This window comes from Rhinopithecus bieti, unplaced genomic scaffold (genome assembly GCF_001698545.2).
Source record: "Rhinopithecus bieti isolate Rb0 unplaced genomic scaffold, ASM169854v2 scaffold_15776, whole genome shotgun sequence".
Taxonomy (NCBI): domain Eukaryota; kingdom Metazoa; phylum Chordata; class Mammalia; order Primates; family Cercopithecidae; genus Rhinopithecus; species Rhinopithecus bieti.
The window spans coordinates 1,844,154-1,865,989 of NW_016808836.1; the positions used below are offsets into that span (position 1 = coordinate 1,844,154).

Genomic DNA, 21,836 nt, shown 5'->3' on the forward strand with positions numbered 1-21,836 from the left:
CATACACACTGTGTTTTCTTCTTTTTGTTTTGTTTTGTTTTGTTTTTTTTGAGATGGAGTCTCACTCAGCCGCCCAGGCTGGAGTACAGTGTCATGGATCTCAGCTCACTGTAACCTCCACCTCCCAGGTTCAAGCGATTCTCCTGCTTCAGCCACTCAAGTATCTGGGATTACAGGTGTGTGCCACCACACCCAGCTAATTTTTGTATTTTTTAGTAGAGGTGGGTTTCACCATGTTGGCCAGGCTGGTCTTGAACCCCTGACCTCAGGTGATCCTCCCACCTCAGCCTCCCAAAGTATTGAGATCACACGCATGAGCCACTGTGCCCAGCTCACACTGTTCTTTATTTGACTTTTCTTACTTGACTTTTTTTTTTTTCTTTGAGACGGAGTTTCGCTCTTGTTGCCCAGGCTGGAGTACAATGGCACGATCTCGGCTCACTGCAACCTCTGCCTCCCGGGTTCAAGCGATTCTCGTGCCTCAGCCTCCCGAATAGCTGAGATTACATGCATGTGCCATCACTCCCAGCTAATTTTGCATTTTTAGTACAGATGGAGTTTCTCCATGCTGGTCAGGATGGTTTCGAACTCCCACCCTCAGGTGATCCGCCCGCCTCAGCCTCCCAAAGCGCTGGGATTACAGGCATGAGCCACCGCGCCCGGCCCATGAGCCACCACGCCTGGCAGGCATGTACTATTTTTCATTCCCACTAGCAGTGTGAGAGTGCCAATTTTCCCACAACCTCGGCAACAGAGTATGTTATCAATCTGATAGGTGACAAATGGTATCTCAATACAGTTTTATTTTGCATTTGCAATATTATAAATGAGATCAATCATTTGTTCATATAAGAGTTTCCATTTTCTATGAATTCTGTTTTGTTTTCTTACCTTGTTCATTGTATTTTGTCAAGCATACAATTTTAATTGTTATGTAGTCAAATGTATCAGTCCTCTCTTTTATTGCTTCTGTAATTTGAATCAGGCAGCAAAAAAATTTGACCACTGCCAGGTTATAAAGAAATTCATCGGCTGGACACAGTGGCTCATGCCTGTAATCCCAGCACTTTGGGAGGCCAAGGCAGGAGAATCGCTTGAGCCCAGAAGTTCAAGACTAGCCTGGGTAAAATGGGGAAGCCCTATCTCTACCAAAGAATTACAAAAATTAGGCAGGTGTGGTGGTGTGTGCCTGTAGTCCTAGCTATTCAGGAGGCTCAGGTAGGAGAATTGCTTGAACCAAAGGGGCAGAGGTCGCTGTGAGCGGAGATCATGCCACTGCACTCCAGCCTGGACGGCAGAGCCAGTTGAGACAGGTCTCAACTGAAAACATAAACGAATAAATTCATTCACATTTAGTAGTTACACGGTTTCATGTTTTAAAATTTAGATCTCTGACCCTTTTACATTTGTCCTGCTGTGTGGTCTGAAGAATGGGTTTAATTTTATATTCTTCCATAGAGTTGTCAGCTTACTCCAGTATCACTTATTAAAAAGTCCTTCTTGTCACCAATCATTTGAGATGCAACCTTTATCATATACTAAATATCTATAAGCATTTGGGTCTGCTCTGGATTCTCTATTCTGTTCCTTTGGCCTACCCATTCGTGTGCTAATACCACACTGTTTTCATTAGAGGTTTTCTGTTTTAATATCTAGTCAGGTCGGCCACACGCGGTGGCTCATGCCTGTAATCCCAGCATTTTGGCAGGCTGAGATGGATCACGAGGTCAGGAATTCAAGACTAGCCTGGCCAACATGGTGAAACCCCGTCTCTACTAAAAATACAAAAATTACTAGGGCGTGGTGGTGCGTGTCTGTAATCCCAGCTACTCAGGATTATAAAAAACAAGAACAGCTAAGAAAGTTCTGAAAAACTCAGGAGGCTGAGGCAGGAGAATCACTTGAACCCGGGAGGCAGAGGTTGCAGTGAGCCGACATTGCACCACTGCACTCCAGCCTGGCGATATATATACATGTACTCAGGTCAGTGGTGCCTCCCTACTCTGTTCTTTTTCAGAGTTTTCTTAGCTGTTCTTGCTTTTCTCATTCTTCTAAACAAGTTTTATAATAATTTCTCTAATTCTAGATAAAAACCTGATATTTTAGAGGGACTGCATTATATTTTAAACTAACTTTTGAAAGAATTGATATTTTTATTATGTGAGTCTCCTATCCAAAACCATTGCCCTTCTATGTATATATATGTTCATGTTTACCTTTGTGAATAATAGAAAAGCAGATTCTATTAAAAGATTCACGCTTATCTTAAAAAAAAGCAAACTAGGCTGTGTGTGGTGGCTCATGCCTATAATTCCAGCACTTTGGGAGGCTGAGGCAGGAGAATTACTTGAGTCCAGGAGTTCAAGACCAGCCTAGGCAACATGGTGAAACCCCATCTCTACAAAAAATCAACTAGGCATGGTGGTGTGCACCTGTAGTTCCACCTACTTGGGAGACTGAGGTGGGAGGATCACTTGAGTCTGGGAGGTGGAGGTTGCAGTGAGCTGAGATTGTGCCATTGCACACCAGCCTGGGTAACAGAGTGACATTCTGTCTCAAAAAAAAAAAAAAAAAAAAAATACAGTAAAATTGATATGTATAGATTTGTGTAGCCACCTCCACAGCAGAGATACAGTTTCATCACCCCGAAACTTCTCTCATGCTATCCTTTTGTAGTATCCCTCCCCCACAACCCCTGGAAATCACTGACTTCTTCTCTGTTCCCCTAATCTTGTGTTTTCAAGAATGTCATGCAAATGGAATCAGAAAGTATGTCACCTCCAGTTCCATGTACCCATTTGACTAGGGAAAATTTCCACTCGAATGTCCCACAGGTACCTTAACTTAACCTCGTCACTCTCCTTCCAATATGCCCCTCCTCCTATGTCTTCTAGTCAAACACTATGCCATCATCCAGCAGTCCAAGCTAGGACTGTCATCCTGGGTTCCTCTTTTTTCCTTTCACCCCTCTTTCTAATTATTTTTTTTTTTTTTTTTTTTTTTGAAACAGAGTTTTGTTCTTGTTGCCCAGGCTGGAATGTAATGGAACGATCTCGGCTCACCACAACCTCTGCCTCCGGAGTTCAAGTGATTCTCCTGCCTCAGCCTCCGGAGTAGCTGGGATTACAGGCATTCACCACCATGCCCAGTTAATTTCGTATTTTTAGTAGAGACGGGGTTTCTCCATGTTGGTCAGGCTGGTCTCGAACTCCCGACCTCAGGTGATCCGCCTGCCTCAGCCTCCCAAAGTGCTGGGATTATAGGCGTGAGCCACCACACCCAGCTCTAATTACTCTCTTAATCTCATTGCTTATATGTTCTTTATATCTCTCAAATCAATCTAATTATTTCTAAATCCACAACCATTTTACAAGTGATTCTGGCAACTACCTCTCAACTGCATTCTTCCAACAGCTTTCTGGGTTTTTTGCTCAGTCTTATCCTTTTCAGTCCCTATTTACAGCACAGTAAGCATGATCATCCGAAACAAACACAAATCTTGTTAAGTCATTCCCCCATCCCCCACTCCCTGCCACTTAAAACCCTTCATGGGTTGTCCCTTGCCCTCAGGATAAATCATAAGCTCCTTAGGTGACATTCAAGACTTTCTATAATTCAAGCCTTCCTCTCCTATCTCAACCCAAAACTCCTGTTCTCACCCTACATGTCTCCCACACAAACTCCCACTTGTGTTGCTTTTTTAAAGTCTGGAATGTCTTTCTCCTCCCTTTTCTTTCTTTTTTTTTTTTTTTTTTGAGATGGAGTCTCACTCTGTCACCCAGGCTGGAGTGCAGTGGTGCAATCTCAGCTCACTGCAACCTCTGTCTCCTGGGTTCAAGCAATTCTCCTGCTTCAGCCTCCTGTGTAGCTGGGACTACAGGTGCGCGCCAGCACGCCCAGCTAATTTTTTGAATTTTTAGTAGAGACGGGGTTTCACCATGCTGGTCAGGATGGTCTCGATCTCCTGACCTCGTGATCTGCTCACCTCGGCCTCCCAAAGTGCTCGTATTACAGCCATGAGCCACTGCATCTGGCTCTCCTCACCTTTCTTAGCTAACTACTACTTGTCCTTCAGGTCTCACTTTGGCTCTAACCTCCTGGTTGGATCAATGCTCTACCTTTCTAATTCCTGCAGGAAAACACTGGATTTTTCTCTTTTTCCTTAGTAGAGAAGTTTTCAAAGTGGGACTGCAGACCCCTGCGTGTCCCTGATCCCTCCAGAGGGTCCCTGAAGTCAAAACTATTTTTATAATAATACTAAGATGTTATTCAAAATTTTACTCTTAATATTTGCACTGATAGTGCAAAAATGATAAGTAAGACCCTTGCCCCAAATCAATCTAGCTAATAGTCATCAGATTAATGGAATCTTCCTGTTTTCATATTACACCAAAACTCTACAAGTGGAAGTTTCTCAAAGGTTAGTTGCAACATGGCGTCTGAAACCATATCAATGAATTATTTCCATGCTATTACAGTAAAATCTCTTGGTCTATATTGCACTTTGCATGGATCTTTTACCCATTCATAGTTTTATAGCATCATGCAACAGGAATTTGGAAAATATTGGTGCAGTGAGTTATACAGCTTTCCAAATGTCGAAATGTTTTGTTATACTGAAAAATTATAGTCATAGATATCCACCTCATTCTGATCTGAAAGGCAATAAGTATTTGGGAAGCTATTAAGCTCATGGTGGCAGATTAAATATACTTCCATATTACTACTACTTATATGTGTGTGGCTACATTTTTTTGATATACGTTAACCGAAACAAACTATCACAGCACATTGAATGCAAAAGCAGACAATGGCCGGGCGCAGTGGCTCACACCTGTAATCCTAGCTCTTTGGGAGGCCAAGGCAGGAGGATTGCCTGAAGTCAGGAGTTCGAGACCAGCCCGGCCAAGATGGCGAAACCACATCTCCACTAAAATACAAAACACTAGCCAGGCGCAGTGGCTCGCGCCTGTAATCCCAGCTACTCAGGAGACTGAGGCAGGAGAATCACTTGAACTCGGGAGGCAGAGGTTGCAGCAAGCCAAGATTGCGCCATTGCACTCCAGCCTGGGCAACAGAATGAGATTCTGTCTCAAAAAAAAAAAAAAAAAGCAGAAAGAAAAGCAAACATTAAGATCCAGTCGTTTTCCTTCAAACTGGACATTAAAGAGATTTGCAAAAATGCAAAACAATGCTACTGTTCTCTGACCGTAATAGAATTAAAGTAGAAATCAATAACAGAAAGATGTCTAGGAAAAAGGCCCAAATATCTGGAAATTAATCACTCACTTCTAAATAATCCATGAGTCAAAGAAGTATTAAGAAGAAATAGAAAATATTTTTCACTTAATGAAAATAAAATATAACAAAATGTATGTAAGCAATTAAGGCAGTTTTAGGGGTAAATATAAATTTAATATTAGCACATTATGTCATAGAAAGAAAATCTCACAATCCTAACCCTCCACATTACATTGTAGATAAAAGAAAGGAAAGAAATCAAAAGCACTGAAGGGAAAAATAAAATACAGAGAGAAATCAATGAAATTAAAACAGAAAAAAAAAAAACAGGAGAAATCAATGAAACAAAAATTGGCCGGCGCGGTGGCTCAAGCCTGTAATCCCAGCACTTAATGGAGGCCGAACGGGCGGATCATGAGTCCAGGAGATCGAGACCACCTGGCTAATACGGTGAACCGCCGTCTCTACTAAAAATAACAAAAACTACCGGCGATAGGCGGTGCCGGCCTGTAGTCACCGCTACTCGGGAGGCTGAGACAAGGAGAATGGCGGTGAACCCGGGAGCGGAGCTTCAGTGAGCTGAGATCCGGCCACGCACTCCAGCCGGGTGGCAGAGCATAGACTCCGTCTCAAAAAAAAAAAAAAAAAAAAAAAAAAAAAAAACCAAAATTGCCTTATAAAGGTCAATATAACTGATAAACCTCTAACCAGACTAAACAAGAAAAAAACAGAGAAGATAAAAATTACCTATATTAGCAATGACAGAAGAGATATCACTACAGTATTTGTATAAATTTTACAACTTACATGTAACAGATCAGTTCCTTGAAAGATGAACAAGATAGAGGTCTTACAACTATTAAATAAATTAAATTTATAGTTAAATATCTTCCCCCGAAAATCTCCAGGCCCAGATAGTTTTATTGAAGAATGTTATCAAGTATTATTGAAAGAAATAACATGGATTCTAAAAAATTCTCTTTCAGAAAATATAAGGAGAAATACTTTCCACTTTGTCTTATGAGGCCAGCATTACCTTGATACCAGAAGCCAAAGACATTACAATGAAAGAACACTATAAATCAGTATCCCTCATGTTATCAAGTTGAATCTAGCAATATAAAAAGGACAATTCATCATGGCAAGTAGGGCTTATCCTGGGAATACAATGTCTGTTCAAAATTTTCTTGACAAAGTGAACATCTGGCAGGTCGTGGTGGCACACACCTGTAATCCCAGCACTTTGGGAAACTGAGGCAGGCAGATCACCTGAGGTCAGGAGTTTGAGACCAGCCTGGCTAACATTGTGAAACCGTGTCTCTAATAATAATACAAAACTAGCTGGGTGTGGTAGGAGGCGCCTATAATCCCAGCTACTCAAGAGGCTGAGGCAGGAGAATCGCTTGAACCCAGGAGGCGAAGGTTGCAGTGAGCCAAGATTGCACCACTGCACTCCATCCTAGGTGACAGAGCAAGGACTCATTTCAAAAAAAATTAAAAAGTGAACATCCATTCAGGGTTAAAAAAAAAAAAAAAAAACTCAGCAAACTAAGAACAGAAAGAAACTTCCTTAACCTGCTAAAAGGGCATTTTGAAAGACATTTAATGTTAGAAGTCTAAATGCTTTCCACCAAAGAGTGAGAACAAAGAAAAGAATGTTTGCATTCACCACTCCCAGTCAATATTGTAACTGAAAGTCCTGGCCAATGTAATAGGTAGGAAAAGGAAACAAAAGTTATATCAATTGAAAAGGAAGAAAAATAAAACTGTCTTTATTCACTAATAACATGGTTGTCACAAAAAAAAAGTCCAGGAAATCTACAGAAAATCCTAAAACTAATAAATGATTTTTACAAGATCACAGAATAATACGCAAAAGTCAATCGTATTTTAAGTATAAATAAACAAAATTAGAAATTTAAAAAATTTTAGTAACATTTATAATGTCATAAAATATGAAATACATAGGGATAATCTGACAAAAGATGTTTAAGACCTATACACTGAAAACTAAAAAACATTGCTGATAGAAGTTAAGGAATGACTACTACTCTACTAATTCATAACAGTATGATTCATAACACTACTACTCTCTTAGTAGAGATGGGGTTTCACCATGTTGGCCAGGCTGGTCTCAAACTCCAGGCCTCAAGTGATCCGCCTGCCTCAGCCTCCCAAAGTACTGGTATTACAGGCATGAGCCACTACACCTGGCCTTTTTTTTTTTATTTCTAAGAAAAGAGATTTTTTTTTTTTTTAAGATGGGAGTCTCACTCTGTCTCCAGGATGGAGTGCAATGGTGCCATCTTGGCTCACTGTAACCTCTGCCTCCCGGGTTCCAGCGTTTCTCCTGCCTCAGCCTCCCGAGTAGCTGGGATTACAGGAACGTGCCACCACACCTGGCTAATTTTTTGTACTTTTTAGTAGAGACGGGGTTTCACCACACTGGCCAGCCTGGTCTCGAACTCCTGACTGCAGGTGATCCACTCGCCTCAGCCCCCTAAAGGGCTGGGATTACAGGCATGAGCCACCACACCCGGTCTGAATCACTGTATTTTGGAAAAGGTAAGTTCAAGAATTAGCTGGAATGGTGGCAGGCACCTATAATCCCAGCTATTTGGGAGGCTGAGGCAGGATAATCACTTGAACCAGGAGGTGGAGGTTGCAGTGATTGTGCCACTGCACTCCAGCCTGGGCAACAGAGCAAGGCTCTGTCTCAAAAAAAAAAAAAGAAAAGAAAAGAAAAAAGAAAAAAAAATTACAGAATTAAGAGTTGCTCATGCAGAGGGAAAAAGAAAGATTTATTGTCATTGTCGTTTTCCTTTTTTTTTTTTTTTTTGTGGAAACACAGACACTAGGACCTCAAGAAAGACAGGAGACAGATCTAATGAATCTCTGGGTTCTCCCAGCAGAGTGATCCTCCCTACTCAGTGATCTCTACTGAGCAGGAGCCACCAATTCTCTTTGTAACTTAATGGAAGTGGCTTTCCCCTGTCAGCACCTCAGTTTCATTTGTAAAATGAGGCAAAGCAAACCTACCTCTGAAGGCTGTTATGAGATCATGGTTTGGAACTTTCCTAGCCAAAAGTAAATGCACAAGTGATGTCTCGTGTGGCAACCCATGATCCAACCACCAAATAGAAAACAATGTTCAAACACACAGAACATCAAAAGTATACATACAAATGGTAGGAGTGTAAGTTAATAGTGTGACAGTGTCTACTAAAGCTAAACACATAACGGCTCTATGATCAGCAATTCCACAGTTGGTTCTATTTTTTTTTTTCGGGGGGGTGGTGGGGGGCATCCATTTTCAGAAGAAATGAATACATCAGTTTGCCCAAAGAAATATACTAGAATATTCACAGGCGCGAGCCACCGCGCCCGGCTGTTTCCACTCTTAAATCTTTCAACTGCACACTCTTCTGCTCCGTATTTGTTACCGCTCGAGCTGAGCTTTCGCTCGCCATCCACAGCTGCTGTCTGCTGCCGTGGTAGACCTGCCGCTGACTTCCACCCCTCCAGATCGGGGTGTCCACTCCACTTCTGATCCAGCGAGGCAGCACCCATTGCCGCTCCCAATTGGGCTAGAGGCTTCCCATTGTTCCTGTGCGGGCTAAGTGCCCAGGGTTCATCCAAATTGAGCTGAATAGAGCTATTAACACTCAACACATGGCCCAAGATTCCATTCCTTGGAATCTGTGAGGCCAAGAACCCCAGGTCAGAGAACAAGAGGCTTGCCGCCATCTTGGAAGTGGCCCACCACCATCTTGGGAGCTCTAAGAACAAGGACCCCGGTAACAATAGCACTATAACAGCCCTAAACTGGAAAATATCCCGTCTGAGGTATAGAGCATAGTCACAAAATGGAAACCATCCAGAATGAAAATGAAGGAACTATTTCTACACATAATATGCATGAATCTCACAAAAATAACATTAACTAAAAGAAGCCAAACACAGTACACAGAGTACTGGTCTAGCGAGAAAGAGAATTCAAAACAAATAAAAGTAACTTACTTGTTATAACTCAGGGTGAGTCCAGCCAGACACAGTGGTTCATGTCTGTAACCCCAGCACTTTGGAAGGCTGAAGTAGGAGGATCATCTGAGCCCAGGAGTTCGTGACCAGCCTGGGCAACATAGGGAAACCCTATCCTTACAAAAAACATTTTAAAATTAGCAACGCATGGTGGCACATGCCTGTAGTCCCAGGTGCTTGGGAGGCTGAGGCTATAGGATCACTTGAGTCTGGGAGGTTGAGCCTGGAGTGAGCAGCGGTGTCACCACTGCACTCCAGCCTGGGCGACAAAGCAAGAACCTGTTTCAAAAGATATATATATGGCCGGGCGCGGTGGCTCAAGCCTGTAATCCCAGCACTTTGGGAGGCCGAGGCAGGTGGATCACGAGGTCAGGAGATCGAGACCATCCTAGACCATCCCTGGCTACACGATGGTGAAAGCCCGTCTCTACTAAAAATTACAAACCAACTAGCCGGCGCGTCAGTGGGCGGGCGCCTGTAGTCCCAGGCCTACTCCGAGCAGGCTGAGCGCGGGACGATATGGCGTGCAACCCTGGGACGGCGGAGCTTGCAGTGAGCCGAGATCGGCCCACTCCGCACTCCCAGCCCTTGCGGCGACACACCGCCGACGCACTGCCCGCGTCTCAAACAAAACAAAAACCCCCCCCCGCAACAAAAAACAACAAAACCGCTATATATATATAGTACTAATTTAAAGGCTATGTGGAGTGGGTCATGCCTGTAATCCCAGTACTTTTGGAGGCTGAGGAGAGAGGATCGCTTGAGGCCAGGAGTTGGAGACTCTAGTGAGCTATGATTGTGCCACTGCACTCCAGCCTGGGCGACAGAGAGAGACCGTATCTCTCAAAATAAAATAAAATAAAAAAAACAGATGAGTAGATGAGTGATAACCTTTAGAAAGGATCTGGGAGGCTGGATGTGGTGGCTCACTGGCTCACGCCTGTAATCCCAGCACTTTGGGAGGCCAAGGCAGGCAGATCACTTGAGGTCAGGAGTTTGTGACCGGCCTGGCCAACATGGTGAAATTCTGTCTCTACTAAAAATACAAACATTAGCCTGGGCAACAGAGTGAGGCTCCGTCTTGAGGCGGGGTGGGGAGGGGAGGGAAGAAGGGATGGAGGAAAGGGGAGCACATGGGGCTTCTACTGTTCGGTTTTGCGATCTGAAATCAGGTTGTAAGGGTGTGTTCACTTTGTGTAATTTCGTCGAGCTGTAATGATTTGTGCTCTTCTCTTTAACTTCAATAAAAGATTTATTTAACAAAAACTGTAGCTGGTGTGAAGGGTAGCAGTGTATCCCTGGGGCCTGGAGTACAGGCTTTGGGGTCAGACAGACCTGGGTCCCAATCTGTGCTTTGTCCCTTCGGCATGTTGTGACTACAGCTGGTGGTTTCGTGGCTCTGAGCTTGTTTCCTTCTCTATAAACGAGGAAACATAATACCTGCTACGATGATGCCTGTAAAGCTTAAGCACAGGACCTGAGGGGCATAGGTTTGTAAGGCGGAAACCTGGGATACAGAATTAAGGCCTATGGATCTCCTGTGCAACCCAATTTCTGGGCACTGGCTGCCTCATTTTCCCCAGCCCAGACGCGTGGGTTCTACTTGACTGGTTGCTCACTGCGGGCTCGGGGCTCCTCACTCCCGGGGGTAAAGCCCGGTACGAAGGGTCACCTTCAGGGGCAGCTCAGACCTTCCACGCCCGCGCGGCGCACAATCTTGGGATCAGCCCCACAAGGAGACCCTACCCGCCCATACGATCCCTTCTGTGGAGCCCAGCTCAAGGCCCCTCCAGCCCAGACACTAAATGAAAGCTAAGAGCAGTTGGCCGCCAGACTGTCCGTGCCAGAGCTCTGCTAACTTACTCCGTTGAAAGAGCAACGGGGTTGCGCCACCTCCTGGGGTGAACCCCCACCCTCCACTGCAGGGCAAGATGGAGCCGTCGCATGATACTGCGCACGAGAACAGCTTCGGTCCCGCCCTAGCGCCTGCGGGTACGGACAGCGCACGAGCCTATGTTGAGGGAGGAGCTCAGACGAGCCCTTCATCCTATCCTGCCCTTCCAGCCATTCTTAGCGGTAACTTAAACTACGCTTCCCAGAAGCCTCCTCAGCCAGGGACTTCCGTTGTCGTCAGCGGAAGCGGTGACAGATCATCCCAGGCCACACAGAGGCCGGCTTGGTCACTATGGAGGAGATAGGCATCTTGGTGGAGAAGGCTCAGGTACAGTGGGGACTTGGGCTTTTTAGTTCGTGCTGGGCTCGCGGGGAGAGGGTGAAGCCAGACCTGAGTGGGGAGATGAATGGCTTCCAGGACCCCGGCACGGGTTGGGGTGATTTCCGAGGCCTCGGTGGAGAGCTTTGTGCTGTTCGAAGGCTTGTCTGGGTGGCCGAGTGATGGTGGGAGGTAAGGCTCAGAAAGCGGGTCTGAGGGAGTGAGTGACGTTAGTGGGTCTTTGGGACGGATTGATTTCGAACCCTGGCCGGTAGTGCTTAGTGAAGTCAGTGGCCCGGCGTTGGGATTGGGTCAGAGGGTGAGTGATGTATGGGATCCAGCCATGCGGCCGAGTGATCCCCGGGGCTAGGCTGCGGGGCTGACTGATGTTCAGGGCTTTGCTGATGGGGGTAATGGGACGGGTAGTTAAGTATTATCTGTGGCTTGGCTGAGTGATGCTTAGGTCTAAGGTGAGTTAGGAGACTGTGACATAAGGGATCTTTGAGGGGAAACTGGGGAATGTTGGGACTCTTTGAAGGCACAGTCACTTTAACAGCGTATCTAGGAGAGCCATGTGACATTAGGAACCTCTTGAGGGGGATCGGGTGGCATTTGGGTCTGATAAGGAGTTGACGTGACATTTAGATCCTAGTTGGGGGTTGTGTGACACTGGGGACATGTTACGAGTGGTATATGATAACATAAGAACTGTTTGGGGGCAAGTTGACATAAAGAGCTTGTTTAGGGGGCCAAAACAAGGATCTATTTAGAGGATCTTATGATATCAGGGGTCTGTTAGGGGCTAAGTGACGTGGGAAGGGGAACAAACGTTAGTGAAGTTGAGATGTTTTCATGAGAGGACCATCTTCCAACGTAAGTTGTCCCCTTTGGTCTAGGATGAGATCCCAGCGCTGTCCGTGTCCCGGCCCCAGACCGGCCTGTCCTTCCTGGGCCCTGAGCCTGAGGACCTGGAGGACCTGTACAGCCGCTACAAGGTACATTCAACCCCCAACCCAGACCTTGCACAGGACCTGGCATCTCATACTCTCCCCATTTTCCACCACTCTCTGGATCAGCAAGGGCTGGAGCCATTCCCGTCTGTCCCCTCTCTACTCACAGAAGCTGCAGCAAGAGCTGGAGTTCCTGGAGGTGCAGGAGGAATACATCAAGGATGAGCAAAAGAACCTGAAAAAGGAATTCCTCCATGCCCAGGAGGAGGTGAAGCGAATCCAAAGCATCCCGCTGGTCATCGGACAATTTCTGGAGGCTGTGGATCAGAATACAGCTATCGTTGGCTCTACCACAGGTGTGTGGGTGGCCAAGGACATCTAATTCATTCATTTGTCCACTTAACTATTTCCTACCATGTGCTAGGAAGCAGCAAACAAGGCAGGGCAGTGCAGTGCAGTGTTCTTCAGAGTATTTTGACTGATCGAAAGGTAGAAATACATGTGTGTGTGTGTGTGTGTATGTGTGTGTGTGTGTGTGTGTGTATATATGTTGTTTTTTTTTTTTTTTGGAGACAGAGTTTTGCTCTTGTCATCCAGGCTGAGAGTGCAATGGCATGATCTCGGCTCACTGCAACCTTTGCCTCCCAGGTTCAAGTGATTCTCCTGTCTCAGCCTCCCAAGTAGCTGGGATTACAGGCATGGACCACCATGCCTGGCTACTTTTTGTGTTATTAGTAGAGACAGGATTTCACCACGTTGGCCAGTCTGGTCTCGAACTCCTGACCTCAGGTGATCCACCCGCCTCGCCCTCCGAAAGTGCTGGGATTACAGGTGTGAGCCCAACTGTGCCCAGCCAGAAATATATTTTACATTGTGAATATCTGTCTCTGTCTCTTACTTTTTAGATAGATGTATAAAACATAAGTCTTTTTTTTTTTTTTTTTTTTTAGACGGAGTCTCGCTCTGTCGCCCAGGCTGGAGTGCAGTGGCCGGATCTCAGCTCACTGCAAGCTCTGCCTCCCGGGTTTACGCCATTCTCCTGCCTCAGCCTCCCGAGTAGCTGGGACTACAGGCGCCTGCCACCTCGCCCAGCTAGTTTTTTGTACTTTTAGTAGAGACAGGGTTTCACCATGTTAGCCAGGATGGTCTCGATCTCCTGACCTCGTGATCCGCCCGTCTCGGCCTCCCAAAGTGCTGGGATTACAGGCTTGAGCCACCGCGCCCGGCAAAACATAAGTCTTACCATGAAATATTTAGCCTTACTATGTGTGGTATATGCTGATGTTTTCTATCCTATTCTAGTCTGTTTTGCTTTAAACACAGTTCTGGTCATGAACTTCCAAACTGATTTCACAACTACTACTGGTTTGGGGCCTGCAGTTTGCAACGATGAGTAGGAGTGTTAAGAGATTGGGCTCTGAGGCCAGGCATGGTGTCTCACACGTATAATCCCAGTACTTATACTGGGAGACTCAGGTGGGCAGATCACTTGAGGCCAGAAGTTTGAGAACAGCCTGGGCAACATGGAGAAACCCCGTCTCTACTGAAAATATAAAAATTAGCCAGGTGTGGTGGTGCACGCCTGCAATCCCAGCTACTCGGGTGGTTGAGGCATGGGAATCTGTTGAACCCTGGAGGTGGAGGTTGCAGTGAGCCAAGATCGCGACACCATACTCCAGCCTGGGCAACAGAGCAACAGTCTGTCTTAAAAAAAAAAAAAAAAAAGACTGGGCTCTGATAGGGACTCAGAGTATATTGTAGCTGCTGCTGTTTATATAGGTCTAGGCCTTGCCCTCTTGATAGTCATTGTCACTGGCACTTATCTGTTTTTCCCTGTTTCTGGGCTCTGCTCCTCTGGACCAAGCCATGTTCTTGTAAAGGTTGTGGAGAAATGTGTGTGATTGTGCCTGGAATTGGACTGGGGGGCTATGAGAAAGTGAGGGGAGAGTGGTATCCAGGATGAGGTCTCTATCTTTGACCTGTGGGAGTTGAGATAGTGCGGCTTTCCATGAGATGGCACCATGGGTAGAGGAGTAGGTTTGTGGGAACACAGGGAGGGCAGTGCAGAGCATCATGGGAGGTGTCCAGGAGGCTGCTGGTCAGCCAGGTCTGACAGTCAGGAGAGAGACTGAGCCTGGAAAGAGAAGTGTGCCTCACCAGTATGAGATGCAGGGGGAGGCCTGCTGGACAGCCAGGGTTGGAGCTCAAGGGAGAATCAGGGCAGTAGATAAGGAGTTCGTGTGAATGTTGGGGACGGACAGCAGGAGGGAAGGCTGGAGGCCGAGAGGGGATCCCTCAGGGTCTGAGCCAGAGATGTTGGCGGCGTGGAGGGTGCGACTGTGAGATGAGGAGGAAAGAAGGGGGAAAGGGCAGTTTCCAGGCTGACACTTCTTGTTTTCCTCCCTCCCTTCTCGCAGGCTCCAACTATTATGTGCGCATCCTGAGCACCATCGATCGGGAGCTGCTCAAGCCCAACGCCTCAGTGGCCCTCCACAAACACAGCAATGCACTGGTGGACGTACTGCCCCCCGAAGCCGACAGCAGCATCATGATGCTCACCTCAGGTAAAGGGGGAGCCTGCAGCTGGGAGGGCCCTATGGGGACCTTGGGGACCCAGCCAGGAGCCCCAGCTCTGCTCTCCCACCAGACCAGAAGCCAGATGTGATGTACGCAGACATCGGAGGCATGGACATCCAGAAGCAGGAGGTGCGGGAGGCCGTGGAGCTCCCACTCACGCATTTCGAGCTCTACAAGCAGGTGAGGTGGTGCAGGTGGCAGGGAAGGGAGAGGCCCCATTGGGTCTGGGGTTGGAGGTGGAACCCCTGACTCCCACTTCTCTTCCTTCCTCTGGGTTTCAGATCGGCATCGATCCCCCCCGAGGCGTCCTCATGTATGGCCCACCTGGCTGCGGGAAGACCATGTTGGCAAAGGCAGTGGCACATCACACAACAGGTGAGCCCTTCCGCCCCTGCCCCGAGCTCTGATCTTCTGGCCTCTTCGCCTTGCTCCCTGCTCGCTCACTCTCCCCAGGAAGTGGCACCGCACAGTGATTAGAAACATAGACGCTGGGGTCACAGCCCACGTGTGCATGTTACTGGCTGTACTGACTTCACCTCCTTGGGCCTTTCCTCGTAGTAAAAGACTCATTTCATCTGGTGATTGTGAGCAGTTAATGAAATAATGCAATGTTTTCCTACAATGGGTTGTGACCCATTAATAATTATACATTTCAGTTTGTGGGCTGCAGCCAGCATTTTGAAACGTGAAGTAGAACAGAAAGCACCAGATCACATCCACATGGTATTTATACCATGGTACAAGTATATATGGTACAAGTTCGTCTGTTTCATGAAACTTGTTTCATACATATATGCACACTCATGTATACTTGTGGTTCTTCAAAATGTATTTTTTTTTTTTTAATTCTTAAATATTTTGTAGAGATAGGGTCTGTGTTGCACAGGCTGGTCTTGAACTCCTGGGCGGGCTCAAAAGATTCTCCCACCTCAGCCTCACAAAGTGCTGGGATTACAGGTGTGAGCCATGTGCCTGGCCCCAAAAATACATTTCTTTTTGTAGGTGCCAGACAAAATGTCTGAAAGTCACTCACTCTATAACTCTTTTTTTTTTTTTTTAATTTATTTTAAAGCCCTAAAATCTTCAGCATATGTTCAGATCTTAATACATGTGAGCCAGGGAGCAGTAAGAGGCAGTAGTTAAGCAGTATGTTTTCTAGGGCTAGACTGCCTAGCTTTGAAATCTTACTTCCCCACCAACTTCTTATGTGATCCTGGGTAAGTTAACCTCTCTGTGACTCAGTGTCCTCAACTGTCAGATGGTACCTATTTTTCCGGGGTGGGTGTTCAGAAGAGCAAATTGATACTAGCATCTGGAATGGGCAATAAATGTTAACTGTTGTCATTGTTACTCATTTGCTTGGCACTTTATTGAACTTTTACTGTGTACCAGGCCTTGTGCTAGAATGCAAAGATGATAATCAGAGATGTCCCTTGCCTTGACTGGGAAAAAAGAAATAGACACCTAGAACTCAGTCATTCAGTGACGGTTTATTGAAGACCTACCATTTGCCAGGATGTGTTGTAGATGCTAGAGACGTGACAGTAAACAGAGCACCTCCTTATGGAGGTGATGTCTTAGTTGGAAAAGCAAACAGATACACAAGTCAGTAGATTATGTAGCACAACCCATGACCCGCATGTGACTCAGGATGGCTCTGAATGTGGCCCAACACAGATTTGTAAACTTTCTTAAACATAAGGATTTTTTTTTTTTTTTTTTTTTTGAGACAGAGTCTCGCTCTGTTCCCCAGGCTGGAATGCAGTGGTGCTATCTTGGTTCACTGCAACCTCCGCCTCCTGGGTTTAAGCAATTCTTCTACCTCTGTCTCCTGAGTGGCTGGAATTACAGGTACACACCACCACGACCGGCTAATTTTTCTTGCACTTTTGGTAGAAATGGGGTTTCACCATGCCGGCCAGGCTGGTCTCGAACTCCTGGCCTCAAGTGATCCACTCGCCTTAGTCTCCCAAATTTCTGGGATTACAGGTGTGAGCCACCGCACCACCTGTTTTTTTTAAAAGCTCATCAGCTATCATTAGTGTTAGTGTATTTTATGTGTGGCCCAAGACAATTCTTCCAGTGTGGCCCTGTATACCCTTCACCCAGATTCCCTAATGTTATTATCTTATGTAACCATAGTACAATTAGGAAAACCAGGAAATTAACAATGGTACAATACTATGAACTAAAGTTTAGACCTCCTTCAAATTTTACCAGCTTTTCCACTTAGAGACCCTCACTTCAGATTCTGTCATTTTTCTGAGTGAATTGGGGTGGTTTGTCACTGGCAGAGGGAGGGAGGAGAGAAGATGTAGAAGGGATGTGGAAATGGGAAAAGCTGCTAACTGGGGTTGAGTTTTGTTTTGTTTTCTAGAGATAGGGTCATGTCTGGCTGGGTGCGGTGGCTCACACCTATAATCTCAGCACTTTGGGAGACTGAGGCGGGCAGATCACGAGGTCAGGAGTTCAAGACCACCCTGACAAACATAGTGAAACCCCGTCTGTACAAAAAATACAAAAAAATTAGCCAGGCATGGTGGTGGGCACCTGTAATCCTAGCTACTCGGGAGGCTGAGGCAGGATAATCACTTGAACCCGGGAGGTGGAGGTTGCAGTGAGTCGAGATTGTACTATTGCAATCCAGCCCAGGCGATAGTGTGAGATTCTGTCTCCAAAAAAAAAAGAGAGACAGGGTCTTGTTCTGTCACCCAGGCTGGAGTGCACTGGTGTGATCATAGCCCACTGCAACCTCAATCTCCTGGGCTCAAGCAATCCTCCCCACTTCAGTCTCCTGAGTAGCTGGGACTACAGGCATGTGCACCCATGCCCAACTAATTTTTGTATCATCATTTTCAGTAGAGACAGGGTCTTGCTATGTTGCCCAGGCTGGTCTTAAACTCCTGGGCTCAAGCCATCCTCCTGCCTCGGCTTCCCAAAGTGTTGGGATCACAGGTGTGAACCTTTTTTTCCTCTCGTTTTTCGAGGGGAATTCATGTTTGTTCCAGTGACAGCACAGCTTACTAAGAGTGAGTAACTGAAGCAGGAGCCCATTCCAGGGTAGGTGGAAGGAGTAGTAGAGCCCAGAGGGGACTGAGAGACTGGGGAGACAGGGAAGGTCAGGGTAGCAAGGGGACTGTAGTGATTGAGTAGGAAAGGCTGGCGGACAGTCTGGGTCAGATAAGGCAATTCCAGGGATGGGGATTTCATGTGGAACTGGTTGGACATTTGCAGAACAGCCAACTAAATGCGTGGCCAAAGTCAGGTGGTCAGGGTGTGTTTAGAGCAGAAAAAGTCAGAAATCTTGAGGTTAGGATGCTGAATGAGCCCCCAGCTGATGCAAGTACCAAGAAAGAGGGACCCCTTGAGCCAGGTGTAAAGTCTAGATCTTAGGGAGGGAACAGGGCAGGGCTGAGGCCTTGAACAGTTCCTAGTTTATGACATAAAACCACCCAGTCTATCTGTGGACTGCATGTCTCCCTAGGAGAGTTCTGGGGGTATGCTTCATACAACACAAAGCATCTGATCCTTAAGAAACAAGTATAACTTTAAGAAACAAGGCCAGGGTCAAGCATGGGGTGGCTCATGCCTATAATCCCAGCACTTTGGGAGGCTCAGCCAGGAGGATTGCTTGAGGCCAGGAGTTTGAGACCAGCCTGGGCAATATAGCAAGACCCCATCTCCTCAAAGATTTTAAAAAGCTAGGTGTGGGTACATGCCTATAGTCCTAGCTACTCGGGAGGCTGAAGAGGAAAGATTGCTTGAGCCCAGGAAATTGAGGCTGCAGTAAGCTATGATCATAGCACTGTATTCCAAGTCCAGAGGGAGGGCCCAGAATAAATCGGTCTTCAACCCCATTGCCAATTGTCAGTTATATCAGAAGACATGCCGGTAGTCCCTGATTTTTTTCAGGAAATTAAAAAGCCGGGCCTTAGAGCAAATAGGAACTCAGGGCTCTTGGCGAGGCAGTGTGATGTCTTAGTATACGGGCAGCATATCTGTTTTCTTGCTGATTTTGCAAGTGCTCCAGAAATCTAGACTGGTTTTTTCTTTCTTTTTTTTTAGTATTTCATATCCTGATTTTTAAATGTTGGGCCAGAAAAATGACACATCTGGCTGGGCATGGTGGCTTATGTCTGTAATCCCAGAACTTTGGGAAGCCAAGGCAGGTGGATCACTTGAGGTCAGGAGTTCAAGACCAGCTTGGCCAACATGGTGAAACCTCATCTCTACTAAAAATACAAAAATTAGCTTGGCGTGGCAGTGCACGCCTGTAATTCCAGCTACCCAGGAGGCTGAGGCAGGAGGATCACTTGAACCCTGAAGGCAGAAGTTGCACTGAGCTGAGATTGTGCCACTGCACTCCAGCCTGGGCAACAGAGCAAGACTCTGCCTCAAACAAACAAACAAACAAAAAAAAAACAGTGACACATTTGTGAGGAGGATTCATAATTTAGGCCACTGGATCACTCGGGGGTACAAGTAGATGACTATTCCTCAGGGCTGGATGTGGGACGCAGCCTTGGGCATGAGAGAATGACACAACTACTAGGTGTGGGTATCCAAGGAAAAGGATGTCTTCAAGGAATTCTCAGTTTCTGTTAAAGCAGAATGGGCCCCTCAGGAGGCTCATCCCCACCTAACCCTTGTCATCCTGTCATCAGCTGCATTCATCCGGGTTGTGGGCTCAGAGTTTGTACAGAAGTACCTGGGTGAGGGCCCCCGCATGGTCCGGGATGTGTTCCGCCTGGCCAAGGAGAATGCACCTGCCATCATCTTCATAGATGAGATTGATGCCATCGCCACCAAGAGATTCGATGCTCAGACGGGGGGTAAGTGATGCTGAAGCAAGGCCCGGGGTCTTGGACAGGCTTGTCGCATGGGATGCCTGGGACTGACCATGCTGTGCACTCTCAGCCGACAGGGAGGTTCAGAGGATCTTGCTGGAGCTGCTGAATCAGATGGATGGATTTGATCAGAATGTCAATGTCAAGGTTTGGGGTTCGGGATGGACAAGGGGAGGTGTGGTATAGGAACTGGGGAAAGGTGGGGGCTGGCACCTGAGGGGCGGTTATCATGACAGGAAGGAGGTAGGAGTGCAGAGATCTGAGCTGACCTGCCCCCCGATGTCAGGTGATCATGGCCACAAACAGAGCAGACACCCTGGATCCGGCCCTGCTACGGCCAGGACGGCTGGACCGTAAAATTGAATTTCCACTTCCTGACCGCCGCCAGAAGAGATTGATTTTCTCCACTATCACCAGCAAGATGAACCTCTCTGAGGAGGTTGACTTGGAAGATTGTATCCTGCTGCAGAAGTGAGGGAGGGGCCCTAGTTGGGAACGGGGATTAGATCTTCAGCCCCACTTCTGCCATTACCACAGCCCAGACTGTGCAGGTGGGACCAAGGTCCAGGGAGGAGGGGAGGTGACAGAGATGGCCAAAGATGACTTCCAGCCCCAGGCATTCACCCCATCACACAGGGAATAGTTTCCTTAACTTGCTGCAGATGTGGCCCGGCCAGATAAGATTTCAGGAGCTGATATCAACTCCATCTGTCAGGAGGTAAGTGGTGGTTTCTCTCTGGATACAGGCAGCGGGTGTGTGAGGACCCTTCTTCTCTGAACCACTCTGCTGTAGTCCTTCTGTCCCCTCATGGCTGCCCTGGGTCGTGGACACCATCTCTCTCTTCCTCTGCCATCACTAGGGGTGGATAGTATAGGGGTAGTGTTTTGTTTTTTGTGTTTTGCTTTGAGACGGGGACTCTCTCTATCACCCAGGCTGGAGTGCAGTGGCGCAGTCATGACTCACTGCAGTGATCCTCCCACCTCAGCCTCCCGAGTAGCTGGGATTACAGGCGCCCACCACCACGTCTGGCTATTATTTGTATATTTTGTAGAGAAGGGGTTTCACCATGTTGCCCAGGCTGGTCTCAAACTCCTGGGCTCAAGTGATCCATCTACCTCAGCCTCCCAAAGTGTCAGGATTACAAGCATGAGCCACCGTGCCCTGCCACAGGAAGTAGATTTTAACTCTCATCCTTCAACAGAGTGGAATGTTGGCTGTCCGTGAAAACCGCTACATTGTCCTGGCCAAGGACTTCGAGAAAGCATACAAGACTGTCATCAAGAAGGACGAGCAGGAGCATGAGTTTTACAAGTGACCCCTCCCTTCCCTCCACCACACCACTCAGGGGCTGGGGCTTCTCTCGCCCCGCCAGCACCTCTGTCCCAAAACCTCATTCCCTTTTTTCTTTACCCAGGATTGGTTTCTTCAATAAATAGATAAGATCGAATCCATTTAATTTCTTCTTAGAAGTTTAACTCCTTTGGAGAATGTGGGCCTTGAATAGGATCCTCTGGGTCCCTCTTAATCTAACAGATGAGCAGACGAGGTGCATGGCCTGTGTTGCAGCTTGAGAGAACCAAAGAATTCAAACCAGATGACTTCCGAAATGTGGGGAAAGGGATGGAAAATGAACCTGAGATGGCAGTCCTTAATCACGGAATAAAGCCCTGTGCATCTCCCTCATTTCCTACAGTAAAAGTAAAGCAATTCAGGTCACAGGCCTTAGGAGTTCATAGGAAGGAGATGTCCAGTGCTGTCCAATAGAACTTTCCACAATGATGGATATGTTCTATGTTCTCCATTATGGTAGCTGCTCGCCACATGTGGCTAATAAGCACCTGAAATATGGCTGGCATGACTGAGAAACTGAACTTTTTTTTTTTTTTTTTTTTTTTTTTTTTTTTTTTTGAGATGGAGTCTTGCTGTGTCACCCAGGCTAGAGTGCAGTGGTGAGATCTCGGCTTACT

The 21,836-nt window shown here is 46.7% G+C and overlaps 1 protein-coding gene across 1 annotated transcript; it reads left to right on the forward strand.

Annotated features, from left to right (window-relative positions):
* The first annotated feature begins 11,274 nt into the window (after positions 1-11,274).
* Positions 11,275-21,320, forward strand: PSMC4 (proteasome 26S subunit, ATPase 4). Its single transcript, XM_017887466.1, has 11 exons — positions 11,275-11,503; positions 12,391-12,489; positions 12,614-12,800; positions 14,862-15,008; positions 15,092-15,201; positions 15,303-15,396; positions 19,686-19,853; positions 19,939-20,015; positions 20,155-20,323; positions 20,531-20,586; positions 21,071-21,320. Exons 1-11 carry the CDS (start codon positions 11,468-11,470, stop codon positions 21,182-21,184), a joined length of 1,257 nt encoding a protein of 418 aa, XP_017742955.1. The 5' UTR covers positions 11,275-11,467; the 3' UTR covers positions 21,185-21,320.
* Positions 21,321-21,836: the final 516 nt, after the last annotated feature.